General features: G+C 36.5%; 2 protein-coding genes across 2 annotated transcripts in view; one reads left to right on the plus strand and one right to left on the minus strand.

Moving 5' to 3' along the window:
* Positions 1–2,764, plus strand: part of LOC104621100 (serpin E3-like) — a gene marked incomplete at its 5' end in the record, with an annotated part of 10,381 nt that extends 7,617 nt beyond the window's left edge. The window contains one exon of the mRNA XM_010287495.1: positions 2,721–2,764. Within this exon, the coding sequence (XP_010285797.1) occupies positions 2,721–2,764 (44 nt within the window). The remainder of the gene's footprint in view (positions 1–2,720) is intronic.
* A 1,374-nt stretch (positions 2,765–4,138) lies between these two features.
* Positions 4,139–22,005, minus strand: INTS6 (integrator complex subunit 6; the record flags this gene model as incomplete). Its single annotated transcript, XM_010287496.1, has 14 exons — positions 4,139–4,778; positions 9,063–9,156; positions 9,629–10,000; positions 10,719–10,953; positions 11,636–11,778; positions 13,057–13,183; positions 13,292–13,507; positions 15,133–15,243; positions 15,667–15,761; positions 16,277–16,409; positions 16,542–16,694; positions 19,621–19,775; positions 20,649–20,774; positions 21,822–22,005. Coding segments are annotated over 14 exons (2,238 nt in total), but the record flags the coding sequence as incomplete, so codon positions are not given.
* Positions 22,006–22,414: the final 409 nt, after the last annotated feature.

Below are 22,414 nucleotides of genomic sequence, written 5' to 3' on the forward strand. Positions count from 1 at the left end.
TGCCTTCTGCCTGTAGGCACCAGGACTCCAGGGCCTGAAACTCCTTGTATTAATTCCTACCTCAGCAGTTTCTAGGGGGACAGCTCAGAAATTCTGCAGGCAAACAATTTTTTCTCCAGCTACAGCTCTGAATATGCAGAAGCAAGTTTCTCTTCCCTCATTTCTTGAATATCAACACTTTTGAGGAGGTAGTTTTGCACATCTGGACTCTTCACTATTTAGTATCCTCACGAGACATTTAGGTTATCAAAAGCCATGGATATTCTATGTATGTAATCAGGTAACTTAGCTCTGCAAAAAGCCAAACTTGTATCTTCACTTTTGCAAGGAACTGCCGAAAAAACGCATGTTCCTTTTGCAACTGATAGCTCTTTTTCTTGCAAATGAACTCCCCCAGCCCCAACATGAACAAAACTGCAGAGCACGTCTGAAAGAGTGAAGCACCACAGTGCTCCGTTGACTTCAGTATTAGACTGTATATCTCACTTCAGATGTCCAACCACGTAAGTTACTCCGGACTCTCTGCCACAGGCAAACGTCATATAGCTCATTGGCAGTAATAAAGACGATTGCATTATGCACCTTTTAGCAGGTGTTTGCTCCTCTGAAGCATCAGGCCATCTCCAACAACTCTTACCATTCTTAGCAATGCAGTAAATTCGCACTTAAAAGAATTTTTCTAACAATCCTTGAAACCGCCAAGTTTCTCTCATAACTCGGGTCACCTCTGTTAAGATTTCCAGGGAACACATAGCCATTTATAGGGTTCAGTAAAACACTGGGGCCTGGCAAGAAAATGAAAAAGAATAATTTTCTTTACCTGCTTACAAGCAACACACTCTGTTCTCTTAGTCGGTGAACACTGGTGTATGTAACACTCTGCTTTAAAATGTATCTTACATTTTGACCAAAATGCAAACCCACCTTTAAAGGAGAAAAGCACTACTTCAGTGGGGGTTTTGTATTAAATATCCTTTGGCAATCATTACCATTCAGTGAATACATTTTTACTTGGCAAATCAGAATTTTTAAAAAAGGCACTAAAACCTGATCTATGCAACCTGAGCCACAGACCCTTCAGGATTACGAACAAGGTGTGATTTCCATGAATAAAATTGCTCAGTTTACAGTATATGATAAAGTCTATAAATAGAAGGGAAATCAGACTTTTTTAAAAATCAGGATTTTTATATGAAGCATAACAGAATACATACCTTCCAATCAAATCAAAATCAGAAGTACCTTTTTGTAATCTAATTTTTTTAATGCAAAAAGTAAAAACATTCAAAATAATTTTGTTTGTTCAGACTTAGTGACTGAAGTTCTTCAGGTATTAAAGGGGAAAGGGTAAACAAGATCTACTTTTAATACATTAACCTAACTAGATGAACTTAAAACTTACTATCTCCATAAAGTTCACAATGAATATCCACATAGACCAAAAGTCTTCACTGCATCAGTCTTCTAGTAATAGCAGAAATATATTTTCCAAGACTTAAAGCAGCATAACTCTGCCTGAAATAATTGAAAAAAGTTTGGGATTTTTTAATCAGAATTTCGGTTTTGAACGCATCCCCTTTCCTTTGAAGGACAGGCAAGCTAACAGCAATACAAACAACTGAATCACAAATTCAATGAATCTGAGGCAGTGATTTCATTCAAGGGGTTGTAATAATCTCTTGTGTAACTTCAACAAGGCCAAGTGCCGGGTCCTGCATTTCTGTCACAACAACCCCATGCAACGCTACAGGCTTGGGGAGGAGCAGCTGGAAAATTGTGCAACAGAAAAGGACCTGGGGTGCTGGTTGACAGGTGGCTGAATATGAGCCAGCAGTGTGCCCAGGTCACCAAGGCGGCCAAGAGCATCCTGGCCTGTATCAGAAAGTGTGGCCAGCAGGAGTAGGGAGGTGATCATGCCCCTGTACTCAGCACAGGTGAGGCCACACCTCAAATCTTGTGTTCAGTTTTAGGTCCCTCACTGTAAGAAGGACATTGAGGTGCTGGAGCATGTCCAGAGAAGGACAACAAAGCTGGTGAAGGGGCTGGAGAACAAGGCTTATGAGGAGTGGCTGAGGGAACTGGGGTTGTTCAGTCTGGAGAAGAGGAGGCTGAGGGTTACTTCTCCCAAGTAACTAGCGATATGATGAGAAGAAACGGCCTCAAGTTGTGCCAGGGGAGGTTTAGACTGGATATTAGGAAAAATTTCTTTACTGAGAGAGTGGTCAAGCATTGAAACAGGCTGCCCAGGGAGGTGGTGGAGTCACCGTCACTGGAAGTGTTCAAAAAACGTGTAGACGTGGCACTTCGAGACATGGTTTAGTGGGCATGGTGGCGCTGGGTTGACGGTTGGACTTGATCTCAAGAGCTCTTTTCCAACCTTAATGATCCTATGATTATAGGATAGATGATCAACACGAATTAATTTAGTCTCTATTTTCTCAGTTCAAACGTGATTCTTAAGCCAGTGGTTTGGGTAAGTTTCAAGTTTTGGCAAGTTTCTGATTTGGGTTACCAACTACTTGGAAAGGCCTTTTTGATTTTAATACAGAAATGTTCAAATTATTCTAAGGCAAGCATGCAACTACAGTCGATTTTTCCATACAAGCAATGAATGATCACAAATCTGCCAGTTCCATGCTTAATTTATGTTTTTAAACTGTACTACACTTTGAAAATGTGGTCCCAAACCAAAATAACGTTACTATTGTTTTCATTTACAGGTTCAGTACTCTTTATAGGACGAGTTACAAATCCTTCGCTATAAACTCTAGATAAATACACTGTCTTCTGTTCCTCCTATGGTGAGCTTTCCTTCAATGGAGTTAAAGGCTGCATTATATGTATTTATTAAAACACTGTTTCAAACAATATCACTTTTGCAAGAATAAGAGTGAGCAAGTCTTCCACTACTTTATTCCTTTGTACACAATATTGGAAACTCACAGCTCTCTAGGAATAATTTTACCACAACTACAGAAAGGATAGTAAATATATAAACATTTGAGGAAAAAACAAACTGATTTTGCCACTGAAATGTTTAAGAATATGGGCCAACAGCTTCTGCTTAACTTCATCATGGCTAAAGTCAGCTTGACTGTTGCTAAGTATGTCATCTGAAAGAAAGCATACCACAAGAAAACTGTGATATATGTTATTTTTCAAGCACAACTTTATTTCCCTGTCCTGAAGTCAAGAACTTAAGAACAAAGCTGAAGTTCAGTCTGGTCCCAAATTTAGGTATAATCCAGCTGATGTCGTAAGATAAGCAAGCAGCAAAATGGTGTGAAAAGGAAATCAAGTTGAGAGACTGTTTCAAAACCAACAGAACGGGTAGGAAGCAGAAACAATCCACTCAATCAGTGACCAAACAAATATTATTGCCAAAAATGTAGCAGTACTACCTTTACTACTTTCTATTTTACTTTTTTTTTTTTTAAATGAACACAGCATAGAATGGACATTCCTGAAGAACACTGAATGAGGTTAGAAGCATCTAGAAAAATGCTTTTTTTCAGCATCCTGACAAAAGCTGGGATATAGGGAGTGTTTTAGTACAAGACTCAGCCACTCATGGCACAAGCATCAGAAACCCAGGCCCATAAAGACTTTGGGTGAAGATTGCGAACCACGTGAAGATTGCGAACCACTGACTCCTAGCAAAAGCATCAGCAGGGAGCTGCTCCCGCTGAATCAAACAAAGCTTTCCAGAAGTTAGGAGCATCTAGCACAGATGAGAGACATGGCCAGCAAAGCATTCAGTGATACTTTACGTCCAAGAAGCAGCACCTGCTGGCTGCTCCCACATTTGCAAATGTGTAAAAACTTTTGACACAGAAAAACTCCGTGCAGCATTCCTCAAAGGCTACTCACCCCTGCTTTACTACGTTGTATCCTCATAAAACGGTGGGTTTTATCATTGCTGTGGATGCGCATGCAGTACATCCGTTACATCAGTTTGTTCAGTCACCAAATAGTGAAGCGCAAAGTACACAAGGCCACAGGGTATCATCCTACCATAGTTGCAATTCAGCACTAGCTTCCTTCCACTCATTCTCTGATGAAGAACAGGATATCCAGTGATACAAAACTGCTCTTCATACTTTTAACACTGATACTAGAACATGGAAGCTCTGGAAAGGGAAGGCAAAATGATGAACCATTCCAATAAAAACTGTACTCAATCCTACACAAAGATTAAAATAGAGCTTTTATTGATGGAATAACAAAAGTGCTTTTCTTAAATATTTTTCAAAATACATTTATACAACTTACAATAATATATCCAAAATAACTGTATATACAAAACATTACCTTGTTTAATGTATGTGCTTTTTTTTTTTGGAAAATTACAAAGCAACTTTTTGGCAAAGTTCAACCTTAAGAGGTGATAGTTTTGAAGGTTGGATTAAGAAAAATAGAACCTGAGGGAAAGTGACACTTAAGTCCATGACAAGCAATAAGTTCTCCATTTACTTAAATAAAAATGTTTTTGTGATATTTTTCACATTACAAAAATAACAGAAGTGAAGAAAAAAAAAAGATGATAGATACTTTTCTCATCATTTTACAGAGCAGCTTCTCATTTTTTCAGGTATAGGAACTTGAGATAAGAGTGCATGTCAAAAATGAATGCAAGTAAGGACAGCAGTGCCCTGCTGTGGCTTTCTGTTGTGTGCAGTGTTTCTTAGCTGCTGTTGATATGGTTGACCTGATTGGATCTGCGATGAATTTCTTCCAAAAAACTCTCAAGCTGTTCTATCAGCATTCGTTTCTTAAACCTGTATTTAAAAGAAAGCATAATAATGGCTGCATACAATAGTACATGAAACATCGTTCACAAAACTTCTACTGAACCCTGGAAGCTTCAGTTATTATTCTAGGTCCAGTGCATGATGAGGTTATATATACCTCATAAGTATACACACTGCCTTGTACAGTTCTGGTAAACTACTAAATTGCTTTTCCATTTAACGAGAGAATACAAAACTATGCTTACTATAGTCTATTCCAGCATGTTGCTGACCATCACTTAGCTCTCAGAAAGCCAGGAAAAAGAGTTAAGTGTTTGCTGTTTCCAGAATTGAAGTTCTGAAGTACAGAAATAAAACATATGCCAAAAGAACTATAATCCTAAAGATGGCAACAGCTTTTAGAGATTATTTGCATGCATTCAGAAAAGTTAAGTGAAGTTGGTACTGGTGAAGGAATAGCCATTACACAGTGCAGAGCTGATTTCCTGACAAGAAAATAATTAGAAGTTTGAGAAAGACATTAAAGAAAATACAGACGTAATCCATACCTGGAGAGTCTCTGCAGTTCTATTCCATATTGATTACATAAATTTGAACAGCAGACCATTTTGCCACCTTTACTTACACCCCTGCTTTGGCACACACAGCTCCTTGCTGTTTCCGGCTAGCCCTCCCCCTTGCAACATTTCTGCATCTAAGAAGCCAGCCCTGACCAATGCTTTGGCAGCCATACATGTACTCAAAGATAAGTAGCAATGAAAAGATCATACACTTTCTCAACCCAGTGCTATTGTGAACTACATACCGAGTTCATTCCTATGACCTTATTAAACCCCAGGAAAAGCCTCTAGTCCCAGTCAGGCCTCCCAGTCCATGTTCTTGGCTCACAGAAACACGGCATCTGCCCTAATTCCCAGACTGTCCCACAATCCCAGCTTGACGATGGGGAAACAAGCTCCCATTCCCAACCACTTACTATCTCGTTGAATACCCATGCTCTGGGCCCTTACATCCATCCTTCTCATCACAATTCTCCTTGGTAACCCTACAGAAACCCCCCTCTTCAAGTACTGCTTCCCCTCCATTCTTCCTCATTGCTTTCACAACTGCTCCCTGCTTGTTGAAAAGTATTAACCTGGGAAATAGATAATTATTCCTTCTCATTCCCGCTAGTAAAAGTCAAACTATTTAAGCTAATAGCAAATAGGAGTCCTTATTGAACACAAGTGATGTGACTTCCCAATGGAGGCTATAACCTTGGATGCACAAAATGAAGAGTTATTTAGGAAAGGGCTAATTTTGTTAGGATTGTATTATTTACTATAATACAATCCTAACAAAAATTTAACATTCACATATTCTGTGCAAGTTACTGGGCAATATTACTTTCCAGAATACCTTGAAGTCCCTCTGAAGCAGGGGCTTTACTGTACACGTTAACAGCAGACACTTCCTAGAAACTTAATACCTGGTAGAAGGCGGGAAACGACATTTCTAACTATTCTCACATTACTGTTGGCACAAGAATTCAGGTTTACAGTACACTATGTCCAGCCCCTCAGTACATCTCACTGAGAATTCTTTTCCAAATGCTGATCCCTACAGCAAGCAATTTTTTTCAAGGCAACAGAAACAATGTACCACATGAACTAATATTGTAATTAACAGAATTAAGCATTGACTCTAATTCAACTGTTCACTCTGATAGGAAAATTAGTACCCTTAATAATAAAAGTTCCTTGAGCCGTTCTAGCTGTTAAGCATAAAGCTTCATTATTATCTTGAAATTGTTTGTATTTTTATCACAAGCCGCAGCATTATTATTACACAGCATTTTGTCTAGGTACACACTCTGGGCTTTGCTATGTGTATTAGCAGTTTAAAACTCTTAATTTGGAGAATAAATAAAACGGAATTGAATTTCTCATACTGAGATTTAGTTGATTTGGAGAATGTCAATCTGTCAGATTTTGCTCTAGACTGTTTAGCAGAGAATAAAAAACACACTTATTCTTAGTGCTAGGACCAGAAATGGATTACTATGCCAAACTAAAGACCTCTCCACTACATAGGCTAACCCCTTTTAGCCCTTTCCTAAATAACTCTTCATTTTGTGCATCCAAGGTTATAGCCTCCATTGGGAAGTCACATCACTTGTGTTCAATAAGGACTCCTTATAAGCACTACTACTACTACTACTACCACCACCCACCCAGGCTGAGCCAAAAGTGTATCACTAAGCATAACAAAAGTCTTTGTCAGAATAGAAATAGCTAAGGATTTGAAATTGAGATGTGGTATCTCTTCATCCATAATATTTTCATGATCAACTGGAAGAAAAAAAAAAAATCCATTTTCTACCTCACCTTGATTTCTGCCTCTCAAAAGTGATAGCTTTTCCGCTATCAGAAGAGGAACTAGGGGGCAGTCGGTTTCCAAAGGAAGCCGAAAACTGTGGATTGTTTTTGAAATCTTCCTCTCTCCTCACAAGTCTCTAGTGGATTAACTGCCAGAACTGAATGGGGACCATTTTTAAACACACACTTTGTTGTTGAAGTGTTCAAGAGCTTTTTTAAGTCTGTGTTCAGTCAGAGCTTCTTGGAGCAGGGCAAGCGAGCAGGCATCCCAAATTTGAATTGCATTCTGTGCACTGCAAAGGGCAACTATCAGGTAACAAAACAAGACTATCTTGACAACTCTGGAGAGCCTAGAGATGTTTCCTGCAGGGAGCTGGAAACCTTGGTTAAGTGTGATAGCTTGCCTGGATAAGGAAAGAAGCAGAAAACTGCATAGGGATTGTAGGCAGTGTTACAGGTAGATAAAATGACCACACTATAAAAATCTAATCTAGGAGAGAAGAGGAAGGAGGGGGATTAAGCTGTTCCTACACTCAAATCAATAAAAATTAGTTTAACAACAGTCAAAACAGAATTGCAAACTTTTTCCACCAATAGATACAGAAAACTGTTGGCTATGGTGAGAGACAGGATTTAATTCCGACGAGCAATACCCAACCGCTGCCAACTTTTGTAGGGAGTCAGCTCAAGATAACTGGAATAGAGAGGCTGTGCAACAGAAATGAGAATTACAGATGATCTAAAGAGCTTAATTTTAAAGGCACAAATATTTCGATCCCATTAAGGGCTGCCACAGACTCCAGGAGCAACAGTATTGTTTTGGTGTCCCGAGACAGCGAGGAAGCATGTATAACGTACAGCCTATGGAACAAGTCTGACAGGTGATATAACATTAAAGACAGATCAAGCAAAAGCATGGTAAAGTAATTGTCACTATAGGAAGAGCATGATCTATATAAATCTACATGCCCCACTGTGCTGGCAGTCGAAGGCTAAAGGAGCTGTATGAATGCCCAGCATTCAGCGTACCTTAAACTCTCAGCATGGTTTTATCCAAATATTACTTTTGATTTTTATCTAATCATAAAATTTGGTTAATAACACCACAGGAAAAAAAAGCTGACTACTACAAAAACGGATTAGATCAAAAAAAATCAACTATTCTTTGAGGCTTCTGAAATAAGCCTCAACGTTACAGTTATATTTATGATCCAAGCAAGATGTTGGAATTATTTCACTTCAACTCAAAACACTATTAGTTCCAATCATAATTACATGTTTCTCCTTTCTTTCTTCTTAGTAAGCATGTAGAAGGCTAAGCAAGTACAGTCGGTCTAAGGACGCTGTAAGGAACAGTTTCTACCTGGATTAACAACATAGTGTTTAAATCCTCAGCAAGTATCTCCACTCCAGTAACAAACTACCTTTTATTTCCACAGCCTTAGACAGGACAATATCTCTGACAGAAATAAATCTGAAGAAGAGACACATACCTTTACAGATCATACCTGGATCTCAAAACTATTTTTAGGACAAGACTTTCAGTTGATGCAGAATAATGAATTTCAACTGTTCCTGAAAGTCTAGTTCACAGTAATATGTGGTTCCGTCAGTTTTTCAAATTAGCAGTACACTCACACTTGAAATTTGGAACTTGAATGATTTTCTAACATTACCTTCTCTTTCTATACCGTTGTCTATCTACATTTATGGTGATTTGGTAGTTACAGCTGCTAACATTTTTAAGACAAAAATCTGAGGCAAAAAGGTAAGCTTGTGCAAACACCACACATCGGGAAGTTTATGTGTTTCTGTTTTTTTCTAGGGAATTGTTCACTTGCAGTACAAAGCACAGTGTGGCAATTTTCAAACAAAGAACTGCATGGTTGTCAAGCAGTTATGCATGGCAGTACATGGTGTGGTTCTATAAGATTAATACAATTCAGTTACCTACCTTGAAGCTTCTTTAATAACATTTTGTAAAAATATCAATCGTGTTTGTAAGCTTCCTTGTACATGCTTCAGTAAAAAGAAGATTCTTTCATATTCTTAAAGAGAAGAGCAAAATCACAGTTACTTAAAAAATGCCTGTACAGATATCTGTTGTAGCAGATCTGAGTGAAATACAACAGATTTCATTCAGTTTTTGTAAGCTGTTAGGATATATCTCCTATTAAGCAGGCCTGTAGCAATGACATATTGTTTAATGAACACTAACACTGAAAAACACAGGATACTGCAAGTTTAGGATATTACTGGAACACCTAGGAAGTTAATTCTCATAGTGGTAATATAAAAAACATGACTTTCATGAACACTGATAGGTATAACAATGTTTTAATCACTCATCCAGGAAATTTTTAGCAGAGGTAAAAAAAAAAAAAAACAAAAAACTTTTCAGCTTTAAATTTACTTTGCTTCAGTCTCATGGTTCAGTATGTTTTTAAAATAGTGATCTAATATGAGTTCTTTGTCTAGCTCTCATGTCAGACATCTGAGAGAGAGATTTGGTATACTTACTCCTTCCTGGTTTTCGGATCTCTTTCATAATTTGTGCTCTTAGCTCTATATTAATCTCCCTGGAACTTCTGCAATGCACTGTTTTTTTCCCTTTGCTGGGTGAAGACATTGGCAAGTTCTCTTCGGTACTTTGTTCTTTACTACCCGATTCCTCATGATTCTCCAAAAACCCATCAACATTCAAGTTATTCCCTAAATGTTCATGGCCTACATCCTCTGTATGAGCTGCTGGTCGATCCAATGAATTGAACGGAGAAGAGGACATTGAAAACTCTGAATCCACAGTATTCGGGAAAATGTCTGATGAAAGTGGGTCTGTAACATGATTCTCAATGACATCATCCATTGTAACTTCATTATTTGTTTCTGATGCTGAAAAAACAAAGATTACACTTGCCAGTTTCACATTCTTTATCATTGGATAGAAGTCAATGAGGCAGTTCAGTTGCTCCAGCTTATATAGTCTACTGCACATACCAGGCATAAGAAAACGTGTTTGTGGGTTATACACTGAGCACATTACTGTATCTCCTGGCAATTAATGGCTTAAAAAAAATCACAGGTATATTCTTTATATGAAAAGGGGAATCACTATATGGGCTACCAACAAAAGAAAAAGGACCTGTAAAATGCACTTCTATGGCATGCTTGTCTTTCCTCATTAAATTGAATTGACAAAGTTTACTTTCGTGCTGAACAGTGAGCAAGACTGTTACACAGCACCTCAGCTCCACACTAAAGGAAGTGAATTCACTGCACTACAGCAAAATTCAAATTCACTTCACACTCTGATACTTTTGGAGTTTCTGAATTCCCAGGCAAAGGAAGAATATCCTTCTGACTGTTTACATTGTCTCCTCATTTAATACAGGATATATGTTGTTTATACTGGGAAGTTCACATGAAAGACTTCTGTCTGAAGAACTATGTTGACTCTTTCTGTAATTAACCCCAGATGCACATTTAAACATTTTCAAAAATAAGGGATAAAATTACCATATTTGGGAAATCAGCCAGTGGTATTTTTACATAAACAATTTTTTTGCATAAATTAAAAAGCAAACTCTAACGATGATAGCAATTCACTTACTTTTGTGAATAGGTATAGGTTTAACAAGGTCAGGCTGTGCTTGTGTGATTGGTGTTGGTGGCCCTTTTCCTCCAATGTGGTTATTCACAACCGGAGGAGTTTGCGGTCGACCTCTGAGCAAGGGGGACATACAACGTCGTCTTTTTGGAATCCCTTGCATATTTGGTTCTCCGGGCCTTTTATGTTTATTTTGAGGTCCTGATACAAATTCATCTGCTTCATCTATCATCATTCCCTGTAATTCATTTAATGGGGAGAATTCTTAAACTTTACACCAAAAACACACGATATAAAATATAATTAATGCTTTGATGTTATGACGATGTTTACCATGTATAAGGCAACTATGTACGACATGCCACTAGGTACTGAACTCCCAAATGTCAACCAAAGTAATACAGGAAAACTATATCCAATCCTTCCTAGACTAAATCAATATGCTTAAGGCCTTTTTCCAACAGTCTGCCAAATAAGACAACTGAGTGGGCTGTGAAACTTCCTTTTCAGTAACTGCTAAATGACTCATGTTTATTTAAAAAAAGAGCTCTAAATGGTATTGGTAACTTGGTCAAGTCCAAGACAGATTTGGACAGAAGGGAGAGTCCATGCTCTCAAAGTTACAGGAAGCTTTTTTGAGGGGAAGTTTGGTAAAAGAAACATGATTAGGCATTAGCTATGCTACAGTGATAAAAGTATTTCATTTGTAATACAATTCAGAGCCACAATAGTGGTTTCCAATAAAGACAGCCCTCCATAGGACAACTATTGATGGAAAAACATCTGAGACACTTTCTTGTAAGCAGTACTTTTCCAAATACTTCAAAGTGCTTCTCCGATACATTGCTCTTTTGAATGGTCTAATCAGCAGTGCGCACACTCACAACAGCACATTTTTTAAAAAGCTTTACAGAAGTCACCTTTTTGTCCAATTTGAATGGATTGCCAAACGTATGGAGCCTTCGTGGTTGATCAGGATCAAGCTCTCGAAGCGGAGAAGGTATTTGTTTTAGATACTCCTGGTAGTTTCCCATTTGTGCTATAGGTACACTGTGAACTTGATCTGTCATAACAGAAGGGTTTATTAATATATGATACAGCTCACCTTATAAGAATTTAGTCTACATCCACTTCACACCTCCAGTTTTCAGTCTTTTATCAAATGCATTAACAAAATAGATGTGCAAAACTCACCATTATTCTTGCCTAATTGGTATTTATAACATCATGTTTTGAGTGCAGAAAACTTGCTTAAAGGTATCAGTACGTCTTGTGTATTTATCATTATGACACTAAAATAAGCAATAGTTGTCATGCACAGATGTTAGTTTTCCAATGTGTCCCATAACTTTTCAACAGGGTAGATGGGTGAAAAAACTGAGACTGGGAACAAATAGCTAAAACATTACTACAAACAAAAGCTACATTAATGCAAAGTTGTAATGCCAGGCTGCATACAGCTATGACATAACTCTACCCAACTTTAGCCACCCAAAATTTAATTGTTGAGACTAGCATTCTCCCAAAGGAACAGTGATTTCTGACCACTGGAATCAAACTCTTAAAATCCACAGGACCTGATTCCAAATTCGTTATGGATTTAGTTAAATTTGCCAAGCCTTTGATGAAGCAAAACATACACGAGCAGAAATAGCAGAAAAAAAGCTAACATTAGTTTTTATATGGTTTAACCCCCTCCCCAAAGAGCAACTTCTCTGCATTTCACATTGCATTATCACTCGATCACAGATGTTAATCTGACCTAAGTAGTGGCAGCACTAATGTAACATACACTTTCTTTTTGCCCTTCTCATTTTCTCTGCTTATTTCATCATCTGCTGTTTGTTAGATACCATAAAGCAGTGCCAGAAGACACAGTAGAAAGTTAAAGGAATAAATTAGCAGACTACTGAAGTGTTTGCTGTTGGCTTAAAAGGCAAAAGAATCACACTGGCAGTACTCAGTGAGCAAGCTTACTTTTCCACTGCTCACAATCCACTTCTGTGGAAAGAGATTGTAACCTTCAGAACTGCCCTGTGATTTTTTCCTCGGATATATCATGAAAGTTGGGGGAAAACAGTGAACAAAGAATCTTATGTAAAATCCCAGGTCTCATCTTATGGATTGAAGGACAGAGCAGTGAATACCCATCTCCTCTATGCTCACCATTTTTTCTTCCAATAAGTTATTTAAGGAGAAAAAAAAAAAACAACCTTAAAAACAGTTTAATGCAGTATCAGACATCTACTGAGTTTTAAAGTACTACACCGTTTGTTACAGTCTTTGTTTTTTTAGTACCACTCATATCGCAGTTAGGCAAAAAAATAAACTGTTATCTAACCTTCATCTTGTCCTTTGAGAAACTTGCGAGTACTCTTCAGTAAATTAAATCTCATTCGTGTTAATTGATCCAAAAGATTTCTTCTGGGTATGTCATAAGCATTTCTAAAAGTCTGAGGTTTTAAATCCTATGGTTCCAGTAAATAAAGTTCCAATTAATACCATGTATGAAACAATATCCAGCATTTCAATGGAAGTATATTGAAAATAACAACATTACACACAGTGGTGCTTACCTTATTCAGCAAAGCTATTTGGAACCCAGCATACTCCTTCATATTGAGGTCTAGAGGTCTATGAGGAATTTCCCCAGTAATCCCCTGTAGCAGATGTTGAAAATCGTTCCTATGTGCCATAGACAGGTTGTGTGATCTGCTTCTGACCTTAATTCCAGTCTCTTGCGCTACCTTTTTGCCTACAGAGCCAATGACTCTATCGGACTCTATTTTGGCCTTAATTTGAAATAAATAAATAAATAAAATTGACAATATGCTCTTAAAAGGATTAGTCAGACTTATTCATTTTAAATTCCTACCTAGAAGATTCAACAATGTGCTAACACACTATGATGACCATAACCAGGATGAGTGCTTAAGGAGTGCTTAATACATAACCACTTAATGCTTACTACAATTTTAAATATAGTGAACAGTTTGTGCCTAGGTCTTCTGCATATTTCTCCTCTGCTGCCCATTATGGTATCTAAGCACCAATATGCATGCAATGCTTTTATTTTCATAAAATGCCATAACTGGACTAGTAATTCTCTGCAAATCTACCTGTGCTCACATAGACTGTTTTCTATGGTAACAGCTAAACACTGGAACTCTCAAAAGACCGATTCTCCCACAACTATAGTTGTGATCAGTCACACAATGGTATCAACTTTTTAAAAGCTCAATACAAATAATCATAACATTAATAAATATGAAATACATTATAATATGTGATTCTGTTTGACTAGATAGACCTAACCCCCAATATTATGTTAGATTTGTACCAAAATTAAACATGTTCATAAACACCAGCTTTTTGGCAGAATATAGTTGAACAAAGAGCCAAAAAATAATTTAGTAATGCACCTGCCAATGCTGGTTTTGCAGTTTCACACAAATTTGTAGGCTACTCAAAATTTGAATATGTACTTATTAAGAATACTGAGTCTCTCCTGGCAGAGCCTTTCAGAAGTTAGAAAAGCTTTATCTACAATTTGCAGTGCATGTCATTAGAGTTTAAGATGTCTAGGTTGACAGATTAGTTCACAGAATACTGAGCAATATGACAGATTTAATAGGATATACCATAAACTTCAAGAGGTTTGCTTTCTCAAATAATAACTTATATTAACGTTTTAAGGAAAAGCTCGTCTATAAGAACTCATTAGCTAAGTTACAAGTACTTGCACTACTGTTTCTTGAAGTTTCAAGCCAACTGCATTATTTTGTTATCCTGAACAAAGAAGGCTTAACATGCACAGTTCAACAAAATAAAAATGGAGGTAGCAGGGCAGAAATGCTTTAGCTGGTGCAGGAGACTAGTCAAAGACACGGGCACTATTCTGAACAGAGTCAACAATTTCAAAAGGTCACTTGCCACTTTTGCATCTGTAACCTTATTTGAGATTCTGAATTATGTCAGTTTACTTTATATTTACTGAACACTTTCCATTTCATTTCACAAGCCAAAGAAAGGACACTTTCCGATTCAGATGCACAAAGTACAAATCTCTATTTTCTGAAAAAATGCTAGAACATCTTTAATATCTAAGGTAAGAAAACATGTTTTCTTTTGGACAAAAGTATGTTAGTCTGTACAAGTAAAAATGCTCCTTAAATACAAAAAAACCCTCAGTTTGTACCTCCATATCTATCTTTATAGTCCAGTCTATAATGTCTATATTTAAATTTCAAGTTTTCCTTAAATTCAGAAAACCCAAATGCTTTTTTGCTAATTGCTTATGGGAAGGTATTAACTTGATCTCTCTGCTCTTTTCTCCTTCAAAGCCATGGGACTTCAGTATTTTAAGATTATCCTGATATTAGAAAAAGTTTTTACTGCTCTTTTTCTTCAACATTACCTGCTGACTCAACTTTTTGAGATATGAAATGACACTGTAACTAAGTCCATATTCCACATTGTCAGCTATAAGGTTTGGTGCTCCCATCATTCTCACAGCTTTCTTCAAAGGCTGAAACATGGAATATATTGTACAGTCATATTTAACTTTTCAAGTTTTGTATACATACTTCAACTAACTGTATCCATTTCAAATAGAACCTGAAGTCCTCAAAGATAGAAAAGAAGAAAAAGAAAGACTTTCAAGGCAGCATTTTTTTGTTGTGGTTTTAAAGCATTGTTCCATTCACACCGAATCAATTATTAACAGAGATACCATTTATATACAAGTCACGGCTGATGAAATTTTCATAACATTCACCTCTCAAGCCTTCCACAGGACTCCAGTGAAAACAGTAAGTATCATTATGCATGAAGTTTAGCTATTGTCTCTTAAATTAATACATATTCTACTTGAAATATGGAATACACCCATAGTGGAAAGATAACTATAGTTACCTAATAAAAGAAATTTTAACAAAGTCAGTCATCTTACCCCAAGATAATAAGGAGGCATTGTCTTCAAATAGCTTTCAAATGACTGTCGCCATTTCAATGTAGGCTTTGCCTTGTGTACTTTAAACAAATCATCTGATGGTTACAAAAAGAAAAGAGACAAAATGAAAGACACATCTAGAACACATTGTGTCTTTTTTCTAATAGAATAAACTCTCAAAGATATGCCAATTCCTCAATGCTTAAATTAATATATGTATTTTAACATACATACAACTAAACTAAATATGCACACACACAAAATCCATGCTGCAGACAAAAGATGGAACTTCATAAATTATTTATCAAATAAAATTGTTAATTGAGACAACAGATTGGGAAAAATGACTCCCAAAATAGTGAAAGAAGTGAGACCAAAACATACCTGAAAGAATGATGATGAAGTAAATCATCTTAGACATTGAGTCTGAGTCATGAAGGTCACCCAATTGGTGACAAGTGAATCAAGTTATTGAGGACAAATACATTGCTCAATTCTACCCTTCTACAGGTGTGTGATTAATATTGGCATTAATTGCAGTAAACTATTTAGATAGATCAATTTTTCAATTGTCTACCACCTAAGAAAATGTTTATGAAGTGGTATTTACCTAGCAGCGGAAGGAGGACTGGATAATTGTAAGGCATCACAAATAAATTCACACAATTCAGCGCTGTACTAGCTTTCAAGTAACCAAAAGGATGACCAAGTTCACTGTATTTTGCACTATTGCTCACATATACCTGCAATAAAACACATTATATTGTATGTAAATCCAAAACATTGTGTACTGAAATTTTACATCCTATTTTGATTAAAGTCTACGAAAAACAACATTCTGTAAATAACTTCAGTTCAGCATGCACGCTACTTGCCTGCCAGCAGGTCTGAGGGGATTTTCTCTCCAGGATAAACTGGGTCAGTGGTGAAGGTTCTAACTCATATTTATCAAAAGGCAGTTTGTCAATGACCATCGGTTCACAGTCAGTACAGGAGAATTTCACCACAGGATGAGATGTGCGAGGTGGCTAAACATAAGCATTTCACTGTTAATAAGTCTGCACAATGATTAAAATGCAGTTGTGGTATGACAACTGAAGTAATACAGGTTCTACGAAAACAGACATATTTAAGAAGCCTATTCAATACAGGATACATATTTATTGTTAATGACTCCTAAGCAATTAATTTATGTTGTAAGCATTGTCTTAAAATCTGAAGGAATCTTATTTTCTAAATAAATGCCAATTATTTTACCTAGTAAGTCTAGAACAGTAAGTAAAAACTCTTGCATATACAGAAAAACTTTGCAAATGGAAGTAAATCCCAGTGAGGACAAAAAAAAAAAAAAAAAAAATCTTCAATGCTACTCTGGGGCATGCCCATTTTTATTCTCCACAGAAGCAGGTGCTGCACTTTTGCACTTGCTGACCTTCTCCAGCACTTTTCCTCCCTGACAGATTTAACAATAACAAAATTCAAACTGAATTATAATAACCAAGAGCAGCATGAATTCAGAAAAAAACAAGCTTTAGAAGAATTCCCATTTTAACCACGCCTGTGAAAAATTATTTCAATTTAAGTGTTTGGACTTCAATCTTTTTATTAATCACAGTGAAAAGGCCTTTGTGCCTCAAGTTTCAAGTCTAAGTTAACAACATATTTGAAATTTTTTTTGGTGAAAGGGAAAGCGGAGTTTTTGTGTATGATGAAAATTGGAGCTGTACACCTTCCACTGAAGGGTTTTCAGGACAGGAATGTAAGTTCTTATACTTACCCGGAGCCCCCTCAAATACTACTAGAATCTGGGGAAGGGCTCAATTGGGAAACCTCCTTTCATTTACTCTCTTTACAAGAAGGTAACTAATAAATACGTAAGATGAACTAGGGAAACACAGGGTTTCTTGGACCTTCCTACCACCTCACCTTGAAAATAATTTTTCTACATCTATAAGCTCTGGCCTCTTCCTTTTAGGATTGAGCCACCCAAATGTTATCTGCCCAGAAAGCTGGTCTTGCCTTGAGTGTCTCCACTCTGAGGAAGGTGTACTGTCCAAGTGCACACATAACAGGAGGCCCAACCAACTGAAGGAACTGCAATTCTCTTCAAAGAAGATGCCTCCAATAAATAGTTGTAGTGGAGTTTTTGACCAAGCCATGAAGCAGTTATACTAGGAATAAAAAGGCTGCAAAAGAAATTGAATGCGAAGACTTGAGATGTCCAATAACACTTGACTGGACAGCAGAACTATTTTTACCTCGGAGCAGTGGGAGCAGCCATTTACATGTTAAGCTACCAAGATAATTATTAGCAGACTTTCATATCCATTTAAGAAAGCCTTGATAGTATTATTACCCACAGTACACGAAACAATTGTTGGGGTAGGACTGTTTGAGGCAACTCCAATGTGGATCAGGTAACAGGGAGGAAAATAAATATATCTAACTATGAACTCTTAGATAGACAAGAGTTACAACATATGCTAAGTTTTAACATTATATTTTCAGAACAGTAAGGAAATACAAATCTTGAAACACTATCAGCAAACTTAGCTCCCCAACATTGCATAAGGAAGGTTCAATGTGGAATTCCAATTGATGTCAACAGGAATTTAGCTGCACATGCAATAATCCAGTGCTTTATGCAGTTATGACAGCTATACATGCTACAGCTATACATGCTACAGCTGAGAAAAGAAATTTTTCTCATGTTCTTACCATTTGGGTAAGTCAACCTCATGTTTTTAGCAGATTGATTTCAAGAACTCTTCACTTGAAAACATTTATTTTAGCAATCTCAACCAAGATCTACAGTAACAGTCAAACTGTACTGACTCTATACAGTGAATGGAGGCAGACATGCCATTGATAGCGATTACAAAGAGTACACAGGACAGCTTTCCTACAGAGCAGTTTTTTAATATCCAGTACCCAATGACATTTTGTTTTTTAAATTATTATAGAAGATTTACTTTTATTCATATGTATGCTAGCTTGCTTTGTAGTTCAGAAGGGCATCCACATCCTTCAATGAATGTGGCCACAGATGCCAGCAATGTCAAACCTGTAAATATGATTGAAATTTCGTATTTGTATACTCCTCAGCAACTTGTATTTCAAAGGACTTGCTATATTTTTCAAACAAAGGAGATAAATTTTATGAAAAGTTCAATGAGTTTGCTAGTCAGCACACTAGTTTCCAATCAAAAAACACAAATTTAATAAAAATCATCATGAATTGTAGGGAACTATTATACAACTGCATTATTTCTACTTTAATGATTTTCAAAGATCAGCAGAAATACAAAAATACATTATACTATACTAATGATTAGTTCTCAGACCAAGCAAAAGGCAGTAGCATACATTGTTCTATGAAAAAGAACAAATAAAATGAATTCTGTGGGTAGCATTTAAAAAAAAAACAAACAGGGTGAGTTTCTCTACTTGGGATAAATCGAAGGTATGGCTACACTGAACAACAGACGAAGTTACATTCACCTACTAGAATGAAGACAGAACTATCACAACAATTCATAATTGGGAAGATCATACTATCTTCTATTAAAACCATCTGCGAGGCAATAGAATTTTATAGTCTATTATCAAAATGCCACCTTATTTTTGGTTTGATATTTTAACATAGTTCAAACAGAAATATTACATGCATGTACTAGGTCAACAAATAAATCTGTTACAGGCAGTTTCTTAATGCTTTAAAGTTACTAAAAAGCAAACCCCATAGTATTATTTGCTCATCAGCAATTTATCTGAGATAATTGTAACACAGGTTAACAATGATCCTTCTTGGGTCACACTGCTTTTACAGTTGCTACAGTGAAGTATGTATGTCAAGATTTAAAAATAAGTTAATAGGAAATCCTATTTCCTAATAGGAAATGGAATATTCCCCCCATGCACAAACCTTTTGGTTTATCTAACTTCAGTACGTACCAGCGTTGGAGAATTTTGATCTGGCCAAAAGGATTCAGGAACAGGCCAATGACCTATAGGAACCCCAGTTTTAGGGTTTGGTCTAACATAAATAAGTTTGTGACAGCTGTGCCAAGGTTGGGGTCCAAAAGGTCTAGATATATCCACCTGCCCATCTATACAAGAAAAAGGTTTTATGAGTCAATATAGTGTTAAAACTCAGAAAGAGTATTAAAGAACTTTTTTGAAGAGTTTAAGAACTATATGCCTAGGGAAGCTCCTCCTGCATTTAATATTATTTCTAAGAATAGCAGATAGCTGTCAGTAAGCATTTCTACAAAACCCCAGAAACTATGAGAAACCAAATAAGCCTTGAATGTTTACAGGATCAGAGCTGAGAAAGCCAATTATCTGGAGCCCTTCATAATAATCAGTTTCTTACTCCTCCCATTGTTATTACTAGATAAGCTTCAAATCTCCATGCACTAAAAAAAAATAAAATTGATACATGACTAATACTGTTGGACTAACTTTTTATTGCAGCAAAGCAAGATTTAAAAAAATCCCACAAACACTTTCCAGTAACATCCTAAGAGGGACCTAGCTAAGCCATTTAGAACAAGAAGTTAAGGCTGTGCAGTTGTATTTGCTGTTTTAACTCTTAATGCAGCCAGTTTACTACATTAAACAAAAATGGATAAGCATATAAACCCACATTTCCATAACAAGCCATTAACATTTCTAGCTGGTTGAAAACTACTGCTTAAAACTTATGAACCCATTTAACTATGCTTGATGTGAATAACTGCATTTAAAACTACCTGAGTAATAAGACCAAATGTAGAGGTTTTACACAGCGCCTAGCAGCTATAGCCAGTGTTTTGAAAAAATACAAGATAACTTCAAATGTAGCAGGTTCTTTTTGTATTAATGTCTTTTACATTGCAACAGTTTTCCTTTTGTTTTGGCAACTATTACATTAAGTTCACTAAATTAAATTGATAGTCATCCCTGCCATTTGGTATCACAGTATAAAAAATTTCAGGTACCATCAATTGGTGAGGGATCTGGTCCAGCTTTTTCAAAATTTATTACCACTCCACTTTGCACTTTTTGCACCAATGACTCAAGACACTGATTCAGCATTCTTGGAGAGCACACACAATATGATCGACCTAAAACAAAACAGTCAAGGTTAAAGTTGTTCAGTGTTTCTGCCCTTATTTTAACTTGGATCATTTAAAACTGTTCACCGACCACACACATTGATTTATGTATGATCACTGATAAAAGCTTCTACCAAACACTCCCTCTCTGTTTAAGCCACAAGGCAACCTAGTGAAAGCAGTGAGTGTGTTACATGCAACTCACTGGAAATGTTTGGGTTTTAGCCCCTTAATGACTTTGACTCAAAGTCTTGGTTGCATCCATGGAAAATGGGCTCCCCCTTGTGACAGACATCAACACTTAACTGTCCACGAATTTCAGCAAAGCACTATTAGCATCGCCATTACAGTCAGAAAGCAGTGGAATCAAATCCTTTTGGAATGCTTTTTTAAATCCCTTTACTTGCTTTCTATCACATCGGAAAAATCACTATGTTTTTAGTATATGATATAATTTCTACAAAGAAATTACAAAATTAATGTCTGAGTTTGATTATAATTTCTAAGAGATTAAGAATATGAGTTATGATGGAGAGAAAAGTATCAATTTTGCAGAATTATTATACATTCTGCATTGCCTTCTGTATGCTCTGGAAGGAAAAAAAACCAAAACACCACATTTCCTTCACTTTTGGCTTCTTTAGATCAGACTATGAGAGGAATTTAGCAAAACTCTACTGCAGAACAGACTCAATTCTTACAATTTCTAATTGCAATACCAAAGTGCATTAGAAAAAAGTAAGTTTTCTAAAAAAGTGCTAAAGAAAGTATTATAAAGATTCACACTCTTCCAAGACAAGTTAATTTGTCTCTACCTTTAATGCAATAAGTGTCTTTAATTTATATGTATTTATATTATCAAATATTAAATATTTAAATTATTAAATATGCTTTATATTATATTTATTTATATTATATTGAAGTTTTGAGTTTTTACAAGTAATATAAGAACTTAGAAATACTTATTCTACCACACTCACGTGATTAATAGAGCTAAATTGAACTAATTTTCATTTTCAAAGGTACTGACTTGTCAAGGGAAACCAGGGCACTCACCTCCTGTGACTTCGCACATAGGTGTGATTGCGGAGTCATCCACTGGTACCCCTGTCATCTGCTCTGATTCTGGTGCCGTAATACCAGGCAAACGGAGAACCAAAGCAAATAACCTCTGATCCCATCGAAAGGGTTCCTTAGTCAACTCACTTCCAGGTAGAGGTGAATTGAGAGGTAAATGGAGCTGAAAAGAAATTTAAATCTGTGAGTATATTGCTTAACAAAAAAAAAAAAAAAATCAGGTTACATAGTGATGGCAATTCACTCTATATAAACACACTTATAACTTCTCCACAGATACTTATAATTTGATTCAGGTACCATACTTTACAAGTAAGACACCCACCATTTAATCAACACTTCAAACATTTCAGAGCAACATGATGCGCAAAGATGAGAGTTACAAACCAAGTGGGAACAACCACTTTTTAAAGCTGATCTAGACTTCAGAATCAATAGGATATTTTCTTTAGAATTTCAGCAGTAAAGAACTGCTTCACTGCAGCAGTGTTCTTTTGTTCAGTTTTTTACAGAACAGGCCCATTCTCAGCTCAGTCTTTTCCTCAATTCTCCCAGATAAAAAGCACAAATGA

Source organism: Phaethon lepturus, unplaced genomic scaffold (assembly GCF_000687285.1).
Source record: "Phaethon lepturus isolate BGI_N335 unplaced genomic scaffold, ASM68728v1 scaffold45105, whole genome shotgun sequence".
Classification (NCBI taxonomy): domain Eukaryota; kingdom Metazoa; phylum Chordata; class Aves; order Phaethontiformes; family Phaethontidae; genus Phaethon; species Phaethon lepturus.